The sequence below is a fragment of the Paramisgurnus dabryanus genome, chromosome 18, assembly GCF_030506205.2.
Source record: "Paramisgurnus dabryanus chromosome 18, PD_genome_1.1, whole genome shotgun sequence".
Classification (NCBI taxonomy): domain Eukaryota; kingdom Metazoa; phylum Chordata; class Actinopteri; order Cypriniformes; family Cobitidae; genus Paramisgurnus; species Paramisgurnus dabryanus.
In genome coordinates, this window is record NC_133354.1 from 26,801,924 (window position 1) to 26,822,963 (window position 21,040).

The following is a 21,040-nucleotide window of genomic DNA, read 5'->3' on the forward strand; positions in this document are numbered from 1 at the left end:
CTAAAGGACATCACGTTTTCGACGGCGCTGTTTGCATTATCTATTATTACCTCCCTATTTTAAATACAAACTTTGAAGCGGGTTCATGTGTTTAACGGAACGTAAATTACCGGAGTGTAATCTCATATACCCTTACATGTTACGATGTAAATAGTCCTCAGATTGTATATTATATTCTATTACCAGACGTTTATGCGAAATCTGATGTAAACAATAGACTATATATATATATTTCACAGATTATACGCATTTGTGGACAAAAATGGTCATTGGATGATTCACACATCTGAAACAGACTGGATTCGACTTGTGATCAACACAAAGGTACAAAGTTCTGTTTATTTGTGCATGTTGTCATCCGGACTTCTGTCACAAAATACTGCATATGATGCTAGAACATCTGTATCTCAAAACGGCTTTACAGGGGGTAAAACAGCTAAATGGGATGTAAATGAGCCCTATTGTCTCTCCCGGCAGGGAAAAGTGTAACTTTCCGTCTCTATTTACTCGGCTTTCTGTTTCTTGAATGTGTTTCATTCAAATGGCCACAACGTTGGAAAGTGTAAATTTCAGAATCTGTGAATAACTCAAAATGCCCCAGATCCGACTTGTGTCCCTACTTTCCAAGACTGGTCACAATTTATAATACCATGTTAAAATTGACACTTTGTAGGTGTGAGCAAAAATGTGCCATTTTTGGGTGTGTCCTTTTAAATGCAAATGAGCTGATAATGCAAACACTGATCACCATAATGGTGGTTTGTTGAAATTTAAACTCAATGGTGCTGTCAATTATTTTCCCTCTCTGCAATAAATGGCAGTACTGTGGTTGGATAGTGCAGATTAAGGGGCGGTATTATTATAACAAGATCCCCCTCCGACATCACAAGGGGAACTAAATTTCAATTACCTATTTTTTCACATGCCTGCAGAGAATGGTTTACCAAAACTACGTTACTTTTTCACATTTTTTTAGGTTGATAGAAGCACTGGTGACCCAAATATAGCACTTAAACATGGAAAAAGATTTTCATGATATGTCCCCTTTGTGAAGTGTGGAGCGATACTCCAGCCAAATATCAAAATCACCCCCCGTGATTTTCTCACCCTCAAGCAATGCGAAAACAAATATGTCTATCATCTTTCAGAAAAACACATTGGGGTTTTAGTAAATGTCCTTGCTCTTCCAAGCTTTATAATGGTAGAAAACAGGGATCAGGGAACAACTGACTTTAAACCCCTCAAAAAGTGCATCCATCCTTCACACATGGCTCCAATGGGTGAATAAAGGTCTTATGCTGGTAATCAGTGCGATTTCGTAAGAAAAATATTCATATTTTAAACTTTAGAAACTATAATAACTAGCGTCTGGTACATCGCTATCTTATAAATGCTCACTATGATAAAACTCTTTTTGTGAAACGTGTGAGTCCAAGATGACTTTGTTACCAGAAGCTAATTATTACAGTTAATAAAGTTTGAAATATGGATATTTTTCTTACAAAATCACATAAATTACCCACAGAAGACTTTTATTTACCCAGTCTTCTGGATCACTTCTGTGAAGGCCAAATGTACTTTTTGGGGGTTTAAAGTCAGAAGCTGTTCCCTGTTGTCAACCATTATAAGCTTGGAAGAGCAAAGACATTTACTAAAATAACTCTAAATGTGTTCGTCTGAAAGATGATGGACATCTGTATCTTGGATTGCTTGAGGGTGAGTAAATCATGGGGTCATTTTGATATTTGGCTGGAGTATCGCTTTAAGGCTTGAAATGGGCTTTGTGACAAAGTCTCCTGGTTCAATTTTATCCAATTTTAGAGAGTGTTGAATTTGCCCGGCTGGTGTAAACAAATTTAAGGGCATTTTTCTCAGTTTTAGTGTTGGTGTAGTTACTGCACTTTGCCTTTGTACGGGAACTAGAAGGTCTTAAGTATTTTACCACCAAAAAATACACACTGCACCTTGAACACCTTTTGTTTTATCAGCTCACAGAACAAGTCAACAACTGGTCATTATTTCTTTACAAGCATTACCTCTTGGGCTCATTAGTGTGGCCTCCACAGCCTTGCCCCCATCACCACAGCGAGCCTCATCAAATGGGACACACTGCTCGCCCGTGCCTACAACCACCTCAGCGTTATCCAGCAGTGGCCTTGCCCCGTTCAGAGCATGCACCCGGTAGATCTGCCGAGAGTTAGTGTCTGACAGGAACAAAGTACCTGACACTGGATCCACCGCCAGGTAGTACTTATGGCTCGGACTGTTGCTATGGGAATAAGCAAATGGGAAAATGTCTCTTAATAAAATCCTCTGGCAAACAGCACGGTTACCGTGGTGAACATGATGAAATGTGAATAGCTCATTGATGGTAAGGTAAATGGAACTAAAAAAAAGTACTCATGTTGATATAAACAAAAAAACATAGTTAACAAGGTTGCACGTAGAAAGAGAAGCAGGAGACAAATAACGTAAATTAGCTATCAGTGATCTTAAAGTACTGCATGAAAGGAAATAAATAAGCTACAGTATCATGATATAGACAAGTGATGAATAGTTTCACATTCATATGCATTTATTTTCATTACCTGTGTCTCAGATCTTTATTCCTTAATGGAGCACAGGACAGAGAACAAAACAAAGAATGCGTTACTAAATGTAAACAAACAAACAAACATTAAATGCATGTGCATGTCCAAAAATATCATCGCCTACTTTTACAATCCAGTCCAATATTGATAGATAGCACTGTGTCTCACTCAGAAATATATTGCAAAAATTAAATTAGCGACAAAAATGAAGTATGCAAGCAATCAGCTCTACCTGAGCTCCAGTACAGCTGTCGTATTGAGGGACGGATAGACCCGCCTCACAAAGTTAAGGTCACCCACGTACAGGTTGCCCTCTCCGTCACAGGCTAGTGCCACTGGTGCCAACAGTTTGTTGCCTTCTGCCATCCCGCTGCAGCTTGGGCAAGAGATGCTTCGTCTTCGTCCATTACCCATAATGCTATTAATGATGGGGGGCTGCTGCTGGGACAGGAAGACATTTTCCCCACTGCCCTTGTGTAGGATGCCTGCAGGAAATAAATTAAAACATTGTCACAAATGCAATTGATTGCAATTTCATATATGGCATGTTTCTGATGCTCCATACGCATTTGCAAATGTACGGCATCAATTTCTAGACTCTGACATGTTAATTGCATTTCATGATCAACTGCCTGAAACCAGCAGTCATTAAAGACCTCATAATCATCAATAACGACCAGAAAAAATCTTTGGTTGCTTAAACGCACTGAATTTTTCCCCCGAACGTAATGATGAAATTTCAAGTAATAACGGCTGTATTAGTGAACGTGCGGATGTTGTTTTATTGTCTGCTGGCGTGCCCTCATTGATCAAGTCTCTCGGGCTCAATAAATAGTATTTCTTTTAACGTGGACTCTACCTTTCTATCTCCTAATGACGGGAAATAAGTCTTCGGAGGAAGTAACTTTGTTGTGGTAAAAGCAAAAGGATAAACAGGATTAAATAATAGATGTTTTTCTCGAACAAGCTTCTAAGACAGCATGGCGATAGCTCATTCTTTCATTTGTGCTATTTTATATAATGTACAGTACATATACTTGCATCAGTCATGTTTTTGGCCGTTGCATCACTGTTTTTCAGAAGCTCACAGAATAAACGTTGAATGTTAGGATGTCACATTAAGACTTTAATAATAGTTTAGCTTTTCGATGCGCATGAACCCCACAGCGTTCAAAATCAGGTTATTTTTAAAGACGAACATGTGTCCTGTGTTTATGCTTTCAAATTTTTTCAATGCAATTTTAATATGTTCAGCCTCATGGTGCGTTCACACCAGACGCGAATGAAGCGTTAAGCACGAGTGATTTACATGTTAAATCAATGGAAAGACGAGATAGACATCCTGCCGGGCGTTTCGCGCAAATGAGGCAGCGTGAATGACTGGGCGTTTGACGCACATAACTCGTGATTTGCGCAAGTTAAAAAATCTAAAACCAATTGTTAACCAATAAGGAGAATGCTCTAGTAGTAATGTGATTTTGACATAGCGAGCTGAGTCAGAAATACGAAACAACATTTGAGGACAAAATCGTTGTCGCTGTATGTAGACACCCAGAGCTGTACGACACATCTTCATACTTTTATAGAAACAGGAATAAAAAGGATATTGCTGAGCGAGGAGTTCGCTCAATCGGGTAAGTTGCTATTTACTCAATTTTATTATTATTATATTATATATATTATATATATATTCTCAACTCAAATTGTTCAAACTTCCAACTATGCATGAATAGCACAATTTATTAGCTTCATTCGCATCTGGTGTGAACGCACAAACTGTAATTCACTATGGGTTGCCGTTACCACCCAGCATGCCACCAAAACAAGCCAACTATTTAGTGTTCATTTTGTCACCTATTTTTAATTTAGTCTTAGTCTTGTGCCAAATGTCCTTGTTAGTTTAAGTTTTAGTTGACTAAGGGGCGGTTTCCCGGACAGGGATTAGACTAGTCCTAGACTTAAACACTTTTAAGAGCTCTCCAAACGGAAAACAACTTGCACTTACATATCTTAAAATACATCAGTGCCCTTTGTTTTACCTCAAAATGCACACAGGTAATGTTTATAGTAAGGCATGTTTGTTAAAACTAGTTATATTTCCTAATTCAACTAAGGCCTAGTCCTGGATTAAGCTAATCCTGGTCCGCGAAACCGCCCCTAAAAGTCTCATCATTTTAGTCTAGTTTTAGTCAAAAGAAAACAATATATCTTAGTCAAGTTTTAGTTAAAACATTTTTGTCTTTTTTTAAATAAATTATTTCTGAGATTATTTTCTGATAACCATTTCATTCAAATTAAATAGTGTTTCACACATCTCAACTATTGGTTAAATGTCATAATCACATGACAAAATTCACTTGTTGAATGATTTTTGTTGAATGCAACTTTGTTAAACGTGTCTGGTTTCCTGATTTAAGAGACACATTCATGAATGATGTCAGCGCTCGTTGCTCGTGTTCGCTATCTATGGGTGTTGTGTTCTTGCTCTATGTAGTTTTGTGTTGCAGCCACAGGCTGGCAGCAACAGGAGTATGAGACCTGTACTAACTTGAGCACTTAGTTTTTATTTTATGCAAAATATTTTAGTCTCGTCTTTTTTTCGTCAACAATAATGCATGTTAATTTAGTTTAAGTCAGTGTTTTGGACATCTGTGCAGTATTTTCATTGTCTCTACTTAGACGTGGAAAAAAAGGTCGTTGACAAACATATTTACTCTAGTCTCGTCTGACGAAATGAACACTACAACTATTTTAGCTTATTTGTGTAATTTTTGTTGCTATAGTTTAAAAATGTATGTTTTTATGGTTGACCAATGTGTCACTTTTGAATACTTGTGAGTATGAATTCTGTACAAATGCGTGTTTTGTAAACGTACCGCTGCGAACGTTCAGCATGTGGTGTTTGTCTAGAGACCAACCGCCCAAGTTTGATGGGTTAAGCTCGTACCCCTGCAACACAGCCGTTCTCTTTTCCCACAGGACCTGACTAGGACACGTTTCATACTCGTATCCCACAGAAACTGTAAATAGAGTGCATTAGAAAATAAATGTGAATTGAAAGAGCAAATGACAGAGAGAGAAAGAGAGACTTGGAGCAAAAGCAAAGCTTTGCTATCTTAATTAAACACTCCATCACGGAGCGGGGACATAACAATTCATTAGCTCACAGGAGGAACTTTATGCCGCTGGCGTTGACCATAATGGATGAGAGACAGACAGTCTCATTAAACTCTAAAACTATCTGTTTGTCGGGGCTCAAATGATCAAAAAGCATGTGAGAAACTACAATAGCCTACCTATTGTACCTAACCATGTCATAGTTACCTAAAGCCTCGGTTAGGCCGTAGACCCTCTGTCTGTAGGCATCAGTCTTATCCCAGATGTAGGTGTATGCGAGGTTAGGGGATGCATGGAACCACTTCTGGAGAAGATGTCCCTCCACGGCCACCATCAGATGCACTTTGGCCAGGTTGAGCGGTACTACTGCTGGGGTCATGATGACTCTGAGGATTGAGAAGTAGCCTGAGGTCCTGGAGCTCAGATAGCACAGTTTCAGACTGGTGCCGGGAATCTCAATCTGCTCGTGAAGGGCCTGGACCGTGAGAGGAATGAGAAGACAAAATGTGGGTTAATGGCTTGTCACTATTATTCAAGCGCTTGCTAAATGCTTTTCCCAGCTGCTGTTATGGCCTTGAAGAGAAGAGAAGATAGATGCAAAGTGAGCAGTGAAGAGAAACGGTGATTGAGAAACGGTATGAGAACACAAATGAATGAAAACGAGAAAATGGAGATTAAAAACAAGAAACCAGCTGGGAGAGAAGACAAAGTAATAGACCTTAGTCAGTGCACACAGCAAATAATGATTATTTGTGAATGAATACTGGGTCTGTGAAGGATAGATGTGCATTATGTGGATTTGAGTGGATTAAGATCCCAAGTCACATTCTTTTGCAATCAGGATTGTTTTTAAGATGTATTTTATTGTGGCATCAACAGTTATATTAAAAACAATACATCCCATCAAACAGACAGCACATCTATCTCTCACACCCTTGTTGTCATTTGCAGAAAATGTAAGAATTATATACATTAAGTCCACTAATGGTGGGTTCACACCAGACGCAGATGAAGCATTAAGTGCAAGCGATTTACATGTTAAGTCAATACAAAGATGCGGTTAGACATCCTGTAGCACGATTTGCACAAATCACGCAATGGTGTGGTTGCGAATTGATCATTTGAGTGTGTTACGTGCATTCACGCAAGTTGAAAAATTGGAACTTTGGATGATATTCGTGTCACGCTAACCAACCAGGAGCTTGTTTTAGTTGTGACGTGATTACGACATAGTGGGCTGAGGCAGAAATTTGAAACAACAATGAAAGACAAAGTCATCTTTGCTGTCCCCGGAGCTGTACGACACATCTTCGTACTTTTATAGAAACAGGAAAAAAATGATCTTCTTCTTGGAAGAAAGTGAGAGAGTAGACCTAACAATCTGGGGTGCGTTTCCCAAAAGCATCGTTAGCCAACGAACATCGTAAGTTCCATCTTAACTAACATCGTTCAACGATTTGGTGTTTCCCGAAACCATCGTTCAAACGAACATTCGCAAACTGCATCGCTAACTTGTGTCGTTGGAACGACAGCTCTTGACCTGTCGTTAGAAGCATCGTTCCTTGTTATTATAATATGTAGACTTATGTTGATCATGCTTTTGAACAAAATAAGCACAAAACATGTAGTACAGTCAATATCCATCATTTTATATATATTAAAATTTTATTTTACGTCTTTAAATTTGTAAACAGAATGAAAGCGCTGCATTTGAAAACTGCGCATGTGCGCAGACCTACGAGCTTTAAAACCCTGGGGAATCCCTTGGAGGAGTGACGTAAGAGGAAACTTGCGCGTGAATTAAATATCTTGAAAATAAACAACAGATAACTAAATCACGATAACAAAATCAGTCGTCCGAGGCAATATATGTTATTTACAGCAATAATCTGAAATTAAATAGATTTGCACAGATTAATTAGTACTTAACCTCCCACGTGACATCATCAACTATGTTGTTAAACCAACATCGTTCAAACGGCGAATGTGCGACTACAATGTGAGACTACAAGCTACCTACACTGCAAAAAATGATTTTCAAGGAAAACAATTCTTAGTATTTTTGTCTTGATTTCAGAAAAAAATATCTAAAAATTCTTAAATTAAGATGGTTTTTCTTGATGAGCAAAACTACCCAAGTAAATTAGTCTAGTTTTTAGACCAAAAATCTCAAATTTAAGTGATTTTGTGCATAAAACAATCAAAAAAATCTGCCAATGGGGTAAGCAAAAAAATCTTGAACATTTTTCTTAAACACTAAATTCAGAAATTAAAGAAAAATCAGCTTACCCCATTTGCAGATTTTTTGCTTGTTTTAAGCACATAATCACTTAAATTTGATATTTTTGGTCTAGAAACTAGACTTATTTTCTTGGGTCCTTTTGCTCATAAAGAAAAAGCATCTTAATTTAAGAATTTCTAGATATTTTTACTGAAAACAAGACAAAAATACTAAAAAATGTTTTTCCTTGAAAATCATTTTTTGCATTGTAAAGCTGGCAAATTGAGCGTATTCATGTCTGAATTTTATGCTGGAAAATGTTCAAGCGTCCAGCTATGCTCGAATAGTCTGGTGTGAATGCACAATAAAAAAGAAGAGCTACACAAACATAAAAAAAAATGACGTGGGAGCAAGTATGTGGCACACCTGACTCTCTGGCAGAATATGTCTTTCTGAAGGGTTGGAGCTGAAGAAGGATGACAGTGGGGAGGGTAGTACAACCGGATCCGGCCTGACGAAACCACTCAGATCACAGCTGCCCTTTATCTTCTCTTCCGTTTGGAGCACCACAGTGTCCATGGCATAAAAGCGATTCCAGGGTAGCCACACAGTGCAATCCTGACTCCGAAACGGAGCACGCTGGAACCTCAGAGTCAGAGAGCCTCCACCATTGGCTACCAGATCAAATCTGAGGAGAACCAGCATGTCTAACTGTAAACACCAAACTTTTTACAAAGATATTGCTTGAGGTTTAAAGTTGTGATACTCACGTGCCATCTTGCCGGGTCATGGTGTAACCATAATGAGGGAACTTCACAAACGTAATGTTGACGCCTACCAAAGGAGTCCCATCTGATGTCAAAACCTGACCTCGAATCAATGATGCCAGGCTTTACACACACACACAATTAAGCAGACATGCAAAATTAGTACACATTAAACACAACCAAAAGAAACAATTAACACACACACAAATTGTGGTGCACTTGTACATCCCAGCACAAAACAGATGATATATACCTGGCATTGAAAGGGTTAATTCCTGGAATGATGTGAGTGCTGTCTTTACCCACAAGCATCTTAATTCTGTCATAGAAAGAAGGGACTTTTTGGACCTCGGATTGGCTCTGCTGAATGACCTGGATTGGGTCACGTGATCCACGGCACAGAGGATTGGTCAGACAGGAGCTCTGCGTGCAGCAGTCCGGATCCATGCAGTCAACCAGACCATCTGAATGGAAAAATGTTACGACATGTCATATTTTACACTTGAAATAGTTAACTCTGGGTTATACTAAACGCCAGGTTAACGGAATCCTGGGCTTTTTCACGTTTCACACTGTCCATGCTTTAACCAGGGGTTAAAAGATAACCATGGGTATTCATAATCTGACGTTTCACACTGTGCATTTCTTAACCCTGGGTTAACATTTCATTTGCATATTTGCAGTGTCAACAGTTATGATTGGATAAAAACCGATGACTGAATTGAAATAGCTCACTATTGCTTTAAATAATCGCTTGTCTCACGCTTCTGCGTCAGTGACAGAACAGGTTGCAATGTAAATCTCTCCTGGACTCTCTAATTCTTCTGGGATGTCATTTTTACTCCAATTCAGGTGTTTTCAGTACACAGATGGTGATATAAGGTACATGCTCTTCAGTTTCTGATTGGCTGTCTGTTGCTAAGCATTGAGTCACAACACTCTAACCTTGCTTCGTTTCAAAAATGCATGCTTTTGGCACCGAAATGCTGGGTTAACCCCACAAAAGCGGTGCTAACCCTGCTTCGAGGCAGGGTTTCATAACCCTCGTTTAATTTCAGGGATAACTATGCTTCTAAATTACAAGTGTGAAACACTTCTTAACCTAGGGTTAAAAGGGAGGTTCATGCTGCATTTACACCAGCCGCGATAGAGGCGTCAAGCGTGAGTGATTTCAATGTTAAGTCAATGTGAAGACGCGTTGACGTGCGTCTGGAGGTCTTGCGGCGCGAATGAGGCATTTAGCACGACGCGGTAGACGCAATTCCGCCTTATTCGCGCATCTAGTTCACCCGAATGGCTTGAATTAAGCATCTGCCGTGGTAAGCGCGAATGGTGCTTTTTGTGCATTTTGCGTTTGTACGCGAATTTGCGTCTGATGCTGAGTAAAAAAAATTGAACTTTGGCGGATTTTCGCGCTGCGTTAACCAATCAGGAGCCTGCTTGCTGCTGTGGCGGCAGCCCTGCCCGGAGTCACTCATTCAGCATGGAGGAACGCTTGATATTTTCTGTGAGCAGTCACCCGGAGCTATACGACACAAGTTCTTATTTCTATAGAGACAGAAATAAAAAGGACCTGGCTTGGAATAGTGTCAGTGAGGACATTGGGAAACCTGGTTGTAAATACACATTTCACTGTTGAGTCACGAGACGTTTATGGACCCGCGGCATTCCCGCAGTTTTGTAAACAATTTTCTGGCCCAAACCATGGATTTGATTCGCGATCGTTATATAAACACAAAGGTAAGGAGTCCCGTTTATATTTTGCATGTTGTCTTCTGGATTTTTGTAAAAAAATACTACATTGACCATACACTGATGCTAAACCCGTAGACCTTTTAAGCGATGTATTGTAATGTTAATATTAGTAATGTTTGTAGACAGTAGATATTGTTAGCAGTGTAAAAAAAACTGACGTCATCCCGCCCCCGAGCTAGTGCGCGCTGAGAGGTTAAGCGTGTCTGGCATTTTTATCAGACTCTTATGTTTTGATTCAGTAATTTCACTTTAATGGCAATGGCAACGTTTTTCACGTCACCTCATTTTAGTAATTTCATTGGTATTTAACAAATTTTCTCAGCAAAACCCTAAGTGCATGCAGTCACTCTTTACTGTCCTTTCTGAATAAAGGTAAAAGGTTTAAAAATTTGTTCAATATCCTAATATATTTGGTAAACCTACTTTAACTGGGTCAAAAAAAAAACTCCTGGATGTGCAATCGTTCATCCAATGCGCTTAACTCTTTCCCCGCCATTGACGAGATATCTCGTCAATTAAGAGAAAACGCTTCCCCGCCAAAGACGAGATTTTCCGTCTTTCCGCAATACCGCTATTATCCACTTCCGCAACTTTTTAAAACCGGAAGTATTGCCCTATGGCAAGCGGCTGCATGTCCGTGTCTGTTTTAAAGATCGCTCTGAATGGGATCTCTATAAAAACTCCGTCATAAAAATGGAATTATCTCTGCTTTTTGCTCAAAATATGGTGTTTTTGCAAAAACCTACCCATATTCAAAAGCTGATTGCAAAAGAACCACTAAAGGTAGGATGAAACGTTTTTTTTGTTTGAAAGCAGAGGGTCGGTTCTTTCATTTGGTCTATTGTATGTTTATATATTTAAAGAAGAACATTTTCTGGAAGGCATTAAACTTTGGTGAAAATCATGAAAAACGCTGCCGCTGGCTGGCAACTTTTTTTAAAAACGCTGGCGGTGAAAGAGTTAAAGGTTTCTGCCAACATAGCGCTATTTGCTTACAGTAAATGGTCTGAGGCCGGGATTAAAAGGATTTGAAGCGAAAGTATTTGATTATGTCTATTGCATCTGAGCTCCTCATTTTTAACGTCACATAATTGGATTAAATATCCTCAATGCCCAATCTCGCTGTAACGACAATGTCAAACATATAGTATACAGAATACTTTAATATGATGTGTAGCTGACATAAAATTTGCAACGACAGCCATGTATAATTAACGTACATGCATGAATGTCATTTATATAAAATCTTAATCTAATCAAAAGTCTAAAGGTTTTTACATTTAGGTATAAAGCAAATGCTTTTTTCGACTTACAACAGTGACAGCAAAGCGATTCATCACAGGAAAGCAATAATATGAGAAGTGCTATACAAAGTTACTCAAACCTTACAAAGTTTCAGCATTCTTGCATATTTAATATCTAGAATTTGTATGTTTAACTTGATTCATCACGCTGCAGTATACTGTCTATGCAAGGTCCTGTTTTGTGGCTTAAAGGGGACATTTCACAAGACTTTTTCAAAATGTAAAATAAATCTTTGGTGTCCCCAGAGTACGTATGTGAAGTTCTAGATCAAAATCCCATACAGGTAATTGATTATAGCATGTTAAAATTGGCACTTTGTAGAAGTGAGCAAAATTTTCCTTTTTTGGGTGTGTCCTTTAAATGCAAATGAGTTGATCTTTGCACTAAATGGCAGTGCTGTGGTTGGATAGTGCAGATAAAGGGACGGTATTATCCCCTTCTGACATCACAAGGGGAGCAAAATTTCAGTTAGCTATTTTTTCACATGCTTGCAGAGAATGGTTTACCAAAACTAAGTTACTGGGTTGATCTTTTTCACATTTTCTAGGTTGATAGAAGCACTGGGGACCCAATTATAGCACTTAAACATGGAAAAGTCATGATATGTCCCCATTAAAAAATCTGGTCACCTTACTAACACACAGAGTTTCTCGAAGCGGTTTTGAAAGACCAGATGGTTTAAGGAGACTTCTGAAGTCTCTCAGTTTGACTGCCATCTTATTCTCAAAGCTTGTACTTCTGATGATACCTTCTCACTTCAAACCCCTGAGCTGCTTTGATGTCAAAACAGAGAGTCAAATAAAAATACATAATAAGTCCTTATCATTACAGAAATGAAAATGAACAAGCCTATTTATTTATCTCTGTTTTGCTAATGAGCTCATCTCATAGAAGTGATGGAGAGATCGTATGATGCTATGGTTTATCTCTCATTTCCCTGGTTTCACTTTTAAAGAACTTACATCAAAGTCACGAAGGGCATTGCACGCACCCCTGAGAGCTTCCCATCCTGTTTCATCTCTCTCTCTCTCCCTGTTTCTTCTTGTCTCGCATTCACTACATTTCTCTCAGTGCCCTGTACATACACAACCTTTCAACCGTTTTCCCTAAATGGGTCTTTCCTGATCCGGAAACAAACACACAAGCACCCGCTGCCAGAGACTTTTCCTCCATGTTGTTTAGACTTTTGCTCTCTGATCTTTGTGGTTTCTGTAAAGTAACACCCAAATAAAAGGCAAACAAAATGGAGAGAGGAAAGAAAAAAAACATTTGGAAATCATGCATGTTTGGAGTGCATATTGCCAAATGTACCAAAATGTATACATATGCGTACCCAAAGCCCAGATTATAGTTTGTTTTTTATAAGTGTATGTGAATGATGTGCTCTAATGAATTAGAGAGGGAAAAGAAAACCAAAGATGAGTATGAAAACATCTAAATTATTCTGTATTGGTTTTACGTAGATGCCCACCATAAGACTGAACAGCAGAGGGGGTGGATGCTCTTATATAATCAATCTGTCCCGGGACAGCTTTACATCCCTCAACTCTTCAGAAGCATCACCTTTCTATACAGATGATTTCAGCAGCTCAATCCATCTGTTCAGTTTGTCCTCCTCATAAACCCCCACAGTAACTCTTTTTCATATCCATATATCAACAAATCTCATATAGTATGAGTAGAGGAGAGAACAGGAAGGCACTGATAAATTCATTTAGTGGAAGACAGTGAACCGGTGAAAGACGGATAACGGCTGCTACTAAAGAAGGATGAGTGATAAATCTGATTCATATGTCATACTGGTCTCAGAGAAAAACAAACCTGCAAAACCAGGTCTTGGAAATCATTAAAGTTATGATGGTAACAACTATAAACATAGGGTTGCCTATGATTAAATGTGTTTCCAAGTATGATAAACATAATAAGTAAAGTGGTGATAGAGAAGTAGGGAAGAAAACATGGAGATTTGCCATATTTTCACAACAGGCTTTAAACTATAAAATGTTTTTTTCCAGCGCACTTTGTAACTGGAGGATTATATGAGGAAAATATATTTTTCTATTAAAATAAACCTTAAGTTTAGCTATGAATTAAACGATGTGTTGGCTCTTATTCCCAAATAAACACACACAACCTAATTTCATGTAATGTTTGTTCACCCATTAATTTGGGCCAAGAGTGGCAATAAAGAAATTTACAGTACTATAGTGAATTTATTGTAGGGACATTAAGTACTGTTCTGTTCACTTAAACTTAATATAAGTCTGCTACTTTTTATGTTTACTGTGCTTTGATTTTTATCATGTAAAGCATGTATTTCCGTATGGTAAGATAAATAAAATGCTTAGCACAGCGTATTTCAGACCATCAAAAAGTTATCTATTTCTACCACTTCATAGGCACAGTTTACTGAAAAATGACCAGTCCAGTTCTACAGGATTTTTTTACATGCTTGATAGACCAAGCAAGAGTGATGCTAGCAACTTATGTAACACTAAATTATGAGTACACACTATATGGAGTACATAATATATGAGTTTATGCTGTGTTAAACACACATGATTCGACTACCAATCTCACAGTCGAATCGTCGCAGATGTGTAATGAAATGAGGATCATTCAATTGTGGCCGTATATGGGTGCACACATTATATGATTTCACATATAACAGCTTTCTCACAATATATTAATATACTGCATATTATGATAATGCTGCAAATAATATGTGAAGTAGTAGCTTTCAATAAATATTTTTAAAATGCGTTTATAAATCCAAGAACTCCTGTGACCGGGCTTCACGTCCATAAGAGGTTTATATGTTAATAAAGCCTTGCCTCTTTGTTTCTACATTTAAAAAACAAAGCTGGCAAATTATATTATTCCTTTCGTTCTTTTAGTAATTTCGATATTTTATTTTATTTATAAATCACTTTGGGTTATCTGATTTAACTATTTGGCTTGTGTTTTGTTTCCGTGCACTTGAGGCATTTTGCATATTTGTTCTGCACTTTGTAACTTCTGACCTTATTTTATTAAAAAATTGTATTTATTATAAACGTAAATTCCGATCTAATTTAAGTATGTAAATTTTGGATAGCTTTTCGTTGTATCGATGTTGCGCTATTGCGTGCTGGCCATGCTTGCGCATGTAATTTAGCCGAACGGGCTAGGTGCTCTGCGTCTCATATTTAGGAGTTCATCAAACAAAACATTAAAAAACGGATGTTTTTCGACGAGTATAAGTTTTTAAAATGTATTTAAAACAGAGTGGTTATCTTGTCAAAAGTTAAACTACAAAACAGGTAAGCCGTTTTTTTATTTCGGTGATGAAACGGAAACTAGTATCTGCACCGAACCTATTTCTGCCTGACACGAATGTCTTTCTTATGATTTAATATTATTGTCGGTCGGTGTTCACTTTCAATGATAGCAAAGAGATTCCTGAAATAAATAATATCATCCGGTCTTTCTGTATCTAAAGTGAATACAGAGATGATCAAAGTCAAAGCAAGCAAGCAGGTATTTCTGTGCTAAATAATAATGCGTAGTGTCTATAAAATCATTAATTTCAGTGTTTTTCTTGTTATAAATTAAAGTTTAATGAATTGTATATAAAGATTAGTTTTTATCATTTACAGTCACAATCACAAATTATTTGTCATTTCTCATTTGTCGGGTTTTTTTTTTTTTTTGGTCATGATTGCTTTGACGCGCTATCTCCAAATTAAATAAAAACACTGAATTGTAGCCGAAGTTTCCAAGGCAGGATCACCTTTGTTATTTTTTTAGGTTTAGTTATCAAATGTATTTTTGTGTGATGTTCTGTAGATCGTGGCTTTAAAATGTTATGAGGAATTATTAAACAAATGTTGCCTTACATTTTACCTTAAAATTTTTTTATATAAATGCATCCTCAGTTTTGTCTTCGTTTATTACTTAAAAGATAGTTTTGGTCACTTTATCAGACAGTTGTTTATGTGTGCTGCTTGTGAAAGAAAATAAAAGTTAACAATTTGTACCCGGTCTGGCCCCCTCCCAACCCATGCACACAAACATAGATGATTCGACTATCGGTCGACTATGGAAAGATTCGACAATTCTGATTCGAATATTTAAATCCTTAGTCGAGGACACCCCTAGTATTTAGTAATAAAAAGGCAAAATACTGGATACAGGAAGTGTGCATATTTTTTGAAAATGCATTTAATATTTTTTTATATATATCCTAAAACAAAAAGTAACAAAAACAGCATAAGTTATAACATATATAATATAGGTAAAAGTAAAAAAAGTATATAAAAGGTAAAAATAGGGGTAAAAGTTTGGCCCACATCATATTTACAATTTTAAAATCTGACCCTCAAAGAAAAGTAGTTGGCTTAGACCAGGAGTGGGGAACCCTGGGTCCTGGGGGGCCACTGTCCTGCAGAGTTTAGTTCCAACCCTAATCAAACACACCTGCATTTCATTTCCAAGTGATCCTGAAGACTTTTCAGGTGTGTTTAATTAGGGTTGGAACTAAACTCTGCAGGACAGTGGCCCTCCAGGACCAGGGTTCCCCACCCCTGGCTTAGACTAACAAAAAGGAGAAAAAATGGAATGAGAATTTTCTTAAAGATTTACATCTCATCAGCTTATTTAAAAAAAATCTTGACAGGCATAATGCATATAAGATATGATTACTGCCTTCTACATGCATGCATGTGTATCCCCCTTACCTCCTTCATTGTCTTTATTGTCATTGCAGGAGGTCTCCATGGCAACATTGCAACCCGGACCTCTCCAACCAGTGTGACACTCACAGTGCCAGCTGTTCTGACCCATGATGCATTGCCCATTCCCGTTGCACAGCCCTGGACAGCCATCTGGTAGAAGAGCAGGGAGAGATAAATTGTGTGAAATTATAGGGTTTCAGAAAGAAGAAATCAACTCACATTGGCAGATAGGAACGGTACTCATTAACATTAACACGAGCATACTAACACATACACAACAAGATCCGAATCCATTAGTATTCTTCTTACAGATGGACTCTAGAGCTACAAAGTCATTTAATATTTGTATGGCTGCGGATTGCACACTGAAGACCATGTCCGCTACTCTGAATGCCATTATAAAACAATGGCAACAAATACACATAAACACACAAATGTGTTTATTGATATGCAAAAACGTTGAATTAAACCACACCAAATGAGCAAACAGGCAAAGAGACATTTAAGGCGATTTTTTTATATAGTAGTAAATCTTAAACATTCTGTGGGAATGGAGAACTGGCATTAAGAAACACCTATAATAGTTTAGACACAAAACAGTTTACTGTAGGAGTGTGTGTGTGTGTGTGTGTGTATTTACCAATGGTGCAGTGTTCTCCGTTCCAACCCTGTTCACACTGGCACTTGCCGTCTCTGCAGGTCCCGTGTTTCACACACTGTGGGCTACACAATCTTTGGTCACAGCTTGGGCCTGTCCAGCCCTCCTCACAGTGGCAAACACCTCCAACACACAAACCGTGACTTCCACAATCTGATGAACATACCTCTGCAAAGAAAGAGAGAGAGAGAGAGAGATTTATTATTTTTAATCATTCTCTTACATGTATTATTGTATAATTTAGCCTAAAATTGTTCACTTCACCACTGATACACGCAACAACTCTAATGCTTTGCCAATACACATGCACGTGTCTCTTTGCCAATAAAAATTGCATTATGTATAGTAATGTTGCATGGCATGAAAAATGTGATGGCTGGTTTAGCAGATGGATAAAAAATTTATATTCCAAGACATCACAGCACAGTTTCAGATGAGATCACCACAACACACCTGTGGAGCAGTCAGGACCCATCCAGTTGGGATCACAGTTGCAGAGGCCTGTGTCAGGGCTGTAGGCTCCGTGGCCATTGCACTGATCTGGGCACTGGGCTCTGGACACATCACACATAGGCCCCGACCAGCCCGGCTTACAGTGACACTGACCCGACACACAGCTGCCGTGTCCAGAGCATCGAGGGTCTATGCAATCCACTGCGGAGGGAGAAAGAGACAAATACTTCAGCATCTTCTTCTCCTCATCTTTTACCTTTCTTACAATAATATCACCTCTGGGATCTCACATGCTTTCAGAGACTTCGTTTCTGCACAATTTTTAAAAGCCTGATCAATAAACTGGATTTTAGTACTGTAATAAGGTTTATTATGCATGTACGGACATGCTTTTATAGCGGCCAGCGCAAAGATTTGAAAACTGAGATTCTCAGAGAAAAAACATTTCTGAAAGTGCTGAGTCCTAGAACATTTGTGAGTATGTGTGTGTGTGTGTGTGTGTGTGTGTGTGTGTGTGTGTGTGTGTGTGTTGAAAAGACCTCATGATGTAGTGGTGATCGACCAACAGGGCTGGCCATTGTCTACATTTATTACACGTAAAAAAGAGGACATTCAACAAAACAGTAGGAAAATTTAATTTTACGACAACATACTGTAGTTTCCTCAGCCAATTCTGTTTGGTTATCTGACAAATTTAATCTGCCAACGTTAATCTACAATACAAAGTCTTTTCCTTTTATTTCAAGTATTTGTGAAACAGCGAGTCGACGACTTTTGAACCGTACCTTCCTCGCAGGATTCACCGCGGTAACCTGCTTCACAAGCACAGCTGCCCTGGGTGCAGGTCCCGTGACCGCCACAGCTGGGGTCGATGCACTGCCCCTGCGCCACGTCACACTCCAGGCCTTTCCAACCGCTGTAGCACATGCACACCCCCTTGCTGTACTGCCCATTCCCGCTGCACAGTACGGGACACGCCACTGCAGAGACCAGAGGAGGCAGGTGGGAAAACAGTTGAGGGAGGGAAGGACAGAAAAGGAGGGCGTTCGAGAGGAATTAGTGAAAATCAGCTTTATTAAGAGGAGTTCAGGTATGAAATGTAAGATTAGTTAAGAGAAAATGAGATACAGTGATATAAAAACAAAAACAAGTCCAGTGTTAAACAAAACATAGAGTAACAGTAGCTGCGTTTCCATTAGAGATTTGCGCAAAACTTTAGCGTTATTTCTAAATGTCGACTAAAAACTATTACGAAATGATGGGGTTTTATATTAACTGATGATATGCGACTGAAACATAGTCACTGATTTTGGTAGTTTTACTAATATCACATCCATCGCACTAGGCAATATTTTTTACAGAAGGAGATGTAAATGTTTTATTCAAACATTAATGCCAAGGAAAGACCCTTATACCTAGGAGCGGCAATGTATGTGTGTTTCTTGGAGGTAATAGTACATTATTTTAAATCAAAAGAGATGTAGGAGTGTTATCCAAACATTATTGGCGAGAAAAGCCTCTTATACTTGGGAGCAGACATGTATTGAGGTGTTTCTGGTAGGTTTTAGTACAAACAGCATCATCTTCAAATAATAATTATGTGACTTACTTGCATCAGGTGATGTGAAAATATGAATAAACTGTTTCCATTGCAGTTTCGCCAAAAACACCTCTTCCTGAAAAACCACCTCATGCGTGTGTAAAAACTTTTTTGGGACATATGGGAGTTATTGCAAAATTGATGTATTTCCATTGGCAATATTTTAATTTCGCAATGTCAATTTGCGAAATTTGAAGTGGTAATGGAAAGCAGCTTATCACTTTACATCATCGTCAGATATGCCTAAATGGGTTGCTTCTGGTAAGTATCAGCGATTAAAAGCATCAGACCTTTGGCCACAATCAACGGTTGTGGAGAACAGTTTATCAAGGGCTGCAACTAACGATTATTTTAATAATCGATTAATTTGGCGATTATTTTCGATTAATCGACTAATCGGATAAAATATAAATATTTACTTAATGAGATGTTTTCACATATTATATTTAAATAAGGCACTAAATTAGGGTATTTACGTGTAAAAGTGTACTTTTAAAAGTGCTAAAACACACACTACTACAGAGTTTTACTAATATAATATTTTTGATTTAGATATTTTAAGTAGGGATGCAACGAATCCAGGATTCGGATTCGGCCGAATACTGGGCTTTTTGACGGGGTTCGGGTTCGGCCGAATCAAAAAAATTTTTTCCACAGAACCGAACCCTAAGCTTGCGCTACGCTGGTCGACGTCACACGGCCGTTGATTACACACATCAGGTGCTGACGTGGAGATAAGTATTATTTTTTTTCCGGTGAGCCTTAAGGATGTTTTACATTTCGTGGACGTACCTGGAAAAACTAGCGCACCGCATCGCTTTCATTGTGCTTTGCAGTCGGGCTATCAAAATGCATCCCCGCCCTGCCCGTCGGGCTATCTTGACTATAGGGAGGAAAAATGCTTATGTATCCTCTCACAGATTTGGATGGGTAATTGTGGTACATAAAATTCAGGCATTGGGTATTTAAATTGCGTTTGAGCGCGCGCTCGAGTTTTACTTTCACTTTCGCGATCGAACGAAACCGCAGTACAGGAAGCAATCCGTACTGATTTGTCATGGATTTTTGTGCAAATCCAACTTTGTCCTGTCAGTCATTACTATCCTCACGTAAGAAAATTAAATCTCTCGCAGCAAGCTTTAAAGTGATATAGATTGCAAGGGCAGTGGAGAGACTCTCTGCAGAATCGCTCTTAAAGTGACAGTAGCCCCTGTTTTTCTGATCGAAAAAATTATCCAATCTGGATGATCCAAACTGTGAGTTTTGTGACCACTGAACCACTTTTAAATGGTGGGTATATCTGGTGTGGGGATGAGCAGGAACAGTTGGTTTACATGGAAATCCATTTTTTTTTGTTTTTTGTTAAAAAAACAACAGCATCAAAACAACAACAAGAATAGCAGATTACACATTGTGGTTAGAGGCCCTATTGGCTTTGTATTGGCAAAATTTCGGGCTACCAAAAACTGATGAGTGCCTGCCCGAAGGGCTACCAGGGATTTTGAAATTTTGCGAGCCCTGTAATGGAATAAGGATGCGAGTAGGATTCGGTATTCGGTTTCGGATTCCGCCGAATCTTAAACACTGGATTCGGTATTCGGCCGAACCCAAAAAATCTGGATTCGGTGCATCCCTAATTTTAAGCCTTAAATACAAAACGTTTGTGCAGCTTTTAAATAGTAAAACATCTTTAAATGTCAAATTGAGTCTTCATGTGCTGAGAATTTTGCCACAGATTAATAAACTCATTTTAATCTTCAGATTTAGACCTTGATGAATAAGATTATTAGCTATTAACAAAATAAATAAGCCATTAAAACTTTAAAGCCATTTCATTTTGAATTTCATTATGAACAAT

The 21,040-nt window shown here is 38.4% G+C and overlaps 1 protein-coding gene across 2 annotated transcripts in view; it reads right to left on the reverse strand.

Moving 5' to 3' along the window:
• tenm2b (teneurin transmembrane protein 2b) overlaps positions 1-21,040 on the reverse strand; it is a 209,647-nt gene that overhangs the window by 21,830 nt on the left and 166,777 nt on the right. For both annotated transcript variants that reach the window (XM_065287532.1, XM_065287533.1), the window contains exons 8-19: positions 18,368-18,562; positions 17,583-17,783; positions 17,112-17,297; positions 16,475-16,621; positions 8,950-9,160; positions 8,700-8,819; positions 8,356-8,617; positions 5,916-6,183; positions 5,468-5,611; positions 2,824-3,076; positions 2,589-2,609; positions 2,037-2,269 (exon numbers count right to left, since the gene is read on the reverse strand). In XM_065287532.1, coding sequence (XP_065143604.1) covers positions 2,037-2,269; positions 2,589-2,609; positions 2,824-3,076; positions 5,468-5,611; positions 5,916-6,183; positions 8,356-8,617; positions 8,700-8,819; positions 8,950-9,160; positions 16,475-16,621; positions 17,112-17,297; positions 17,583-17,783; positions 18,368-18,562 — 2,241 coding nt within the window. The remainder of the gene's footprint in view (positions 1-2,036; positions 2,270-2,588; positions 2,610-2,823; positions 3,077-5,467; positions 5,612-5,915; positions 6,184-8,355; positions 8,618-8,699; positions 8,820-8,949; positions 9,161-16,474; positions 16,622-17,111; positions 17,298-17,582; positions 17,784-18,367; positions 18,563-21,040) is intronic.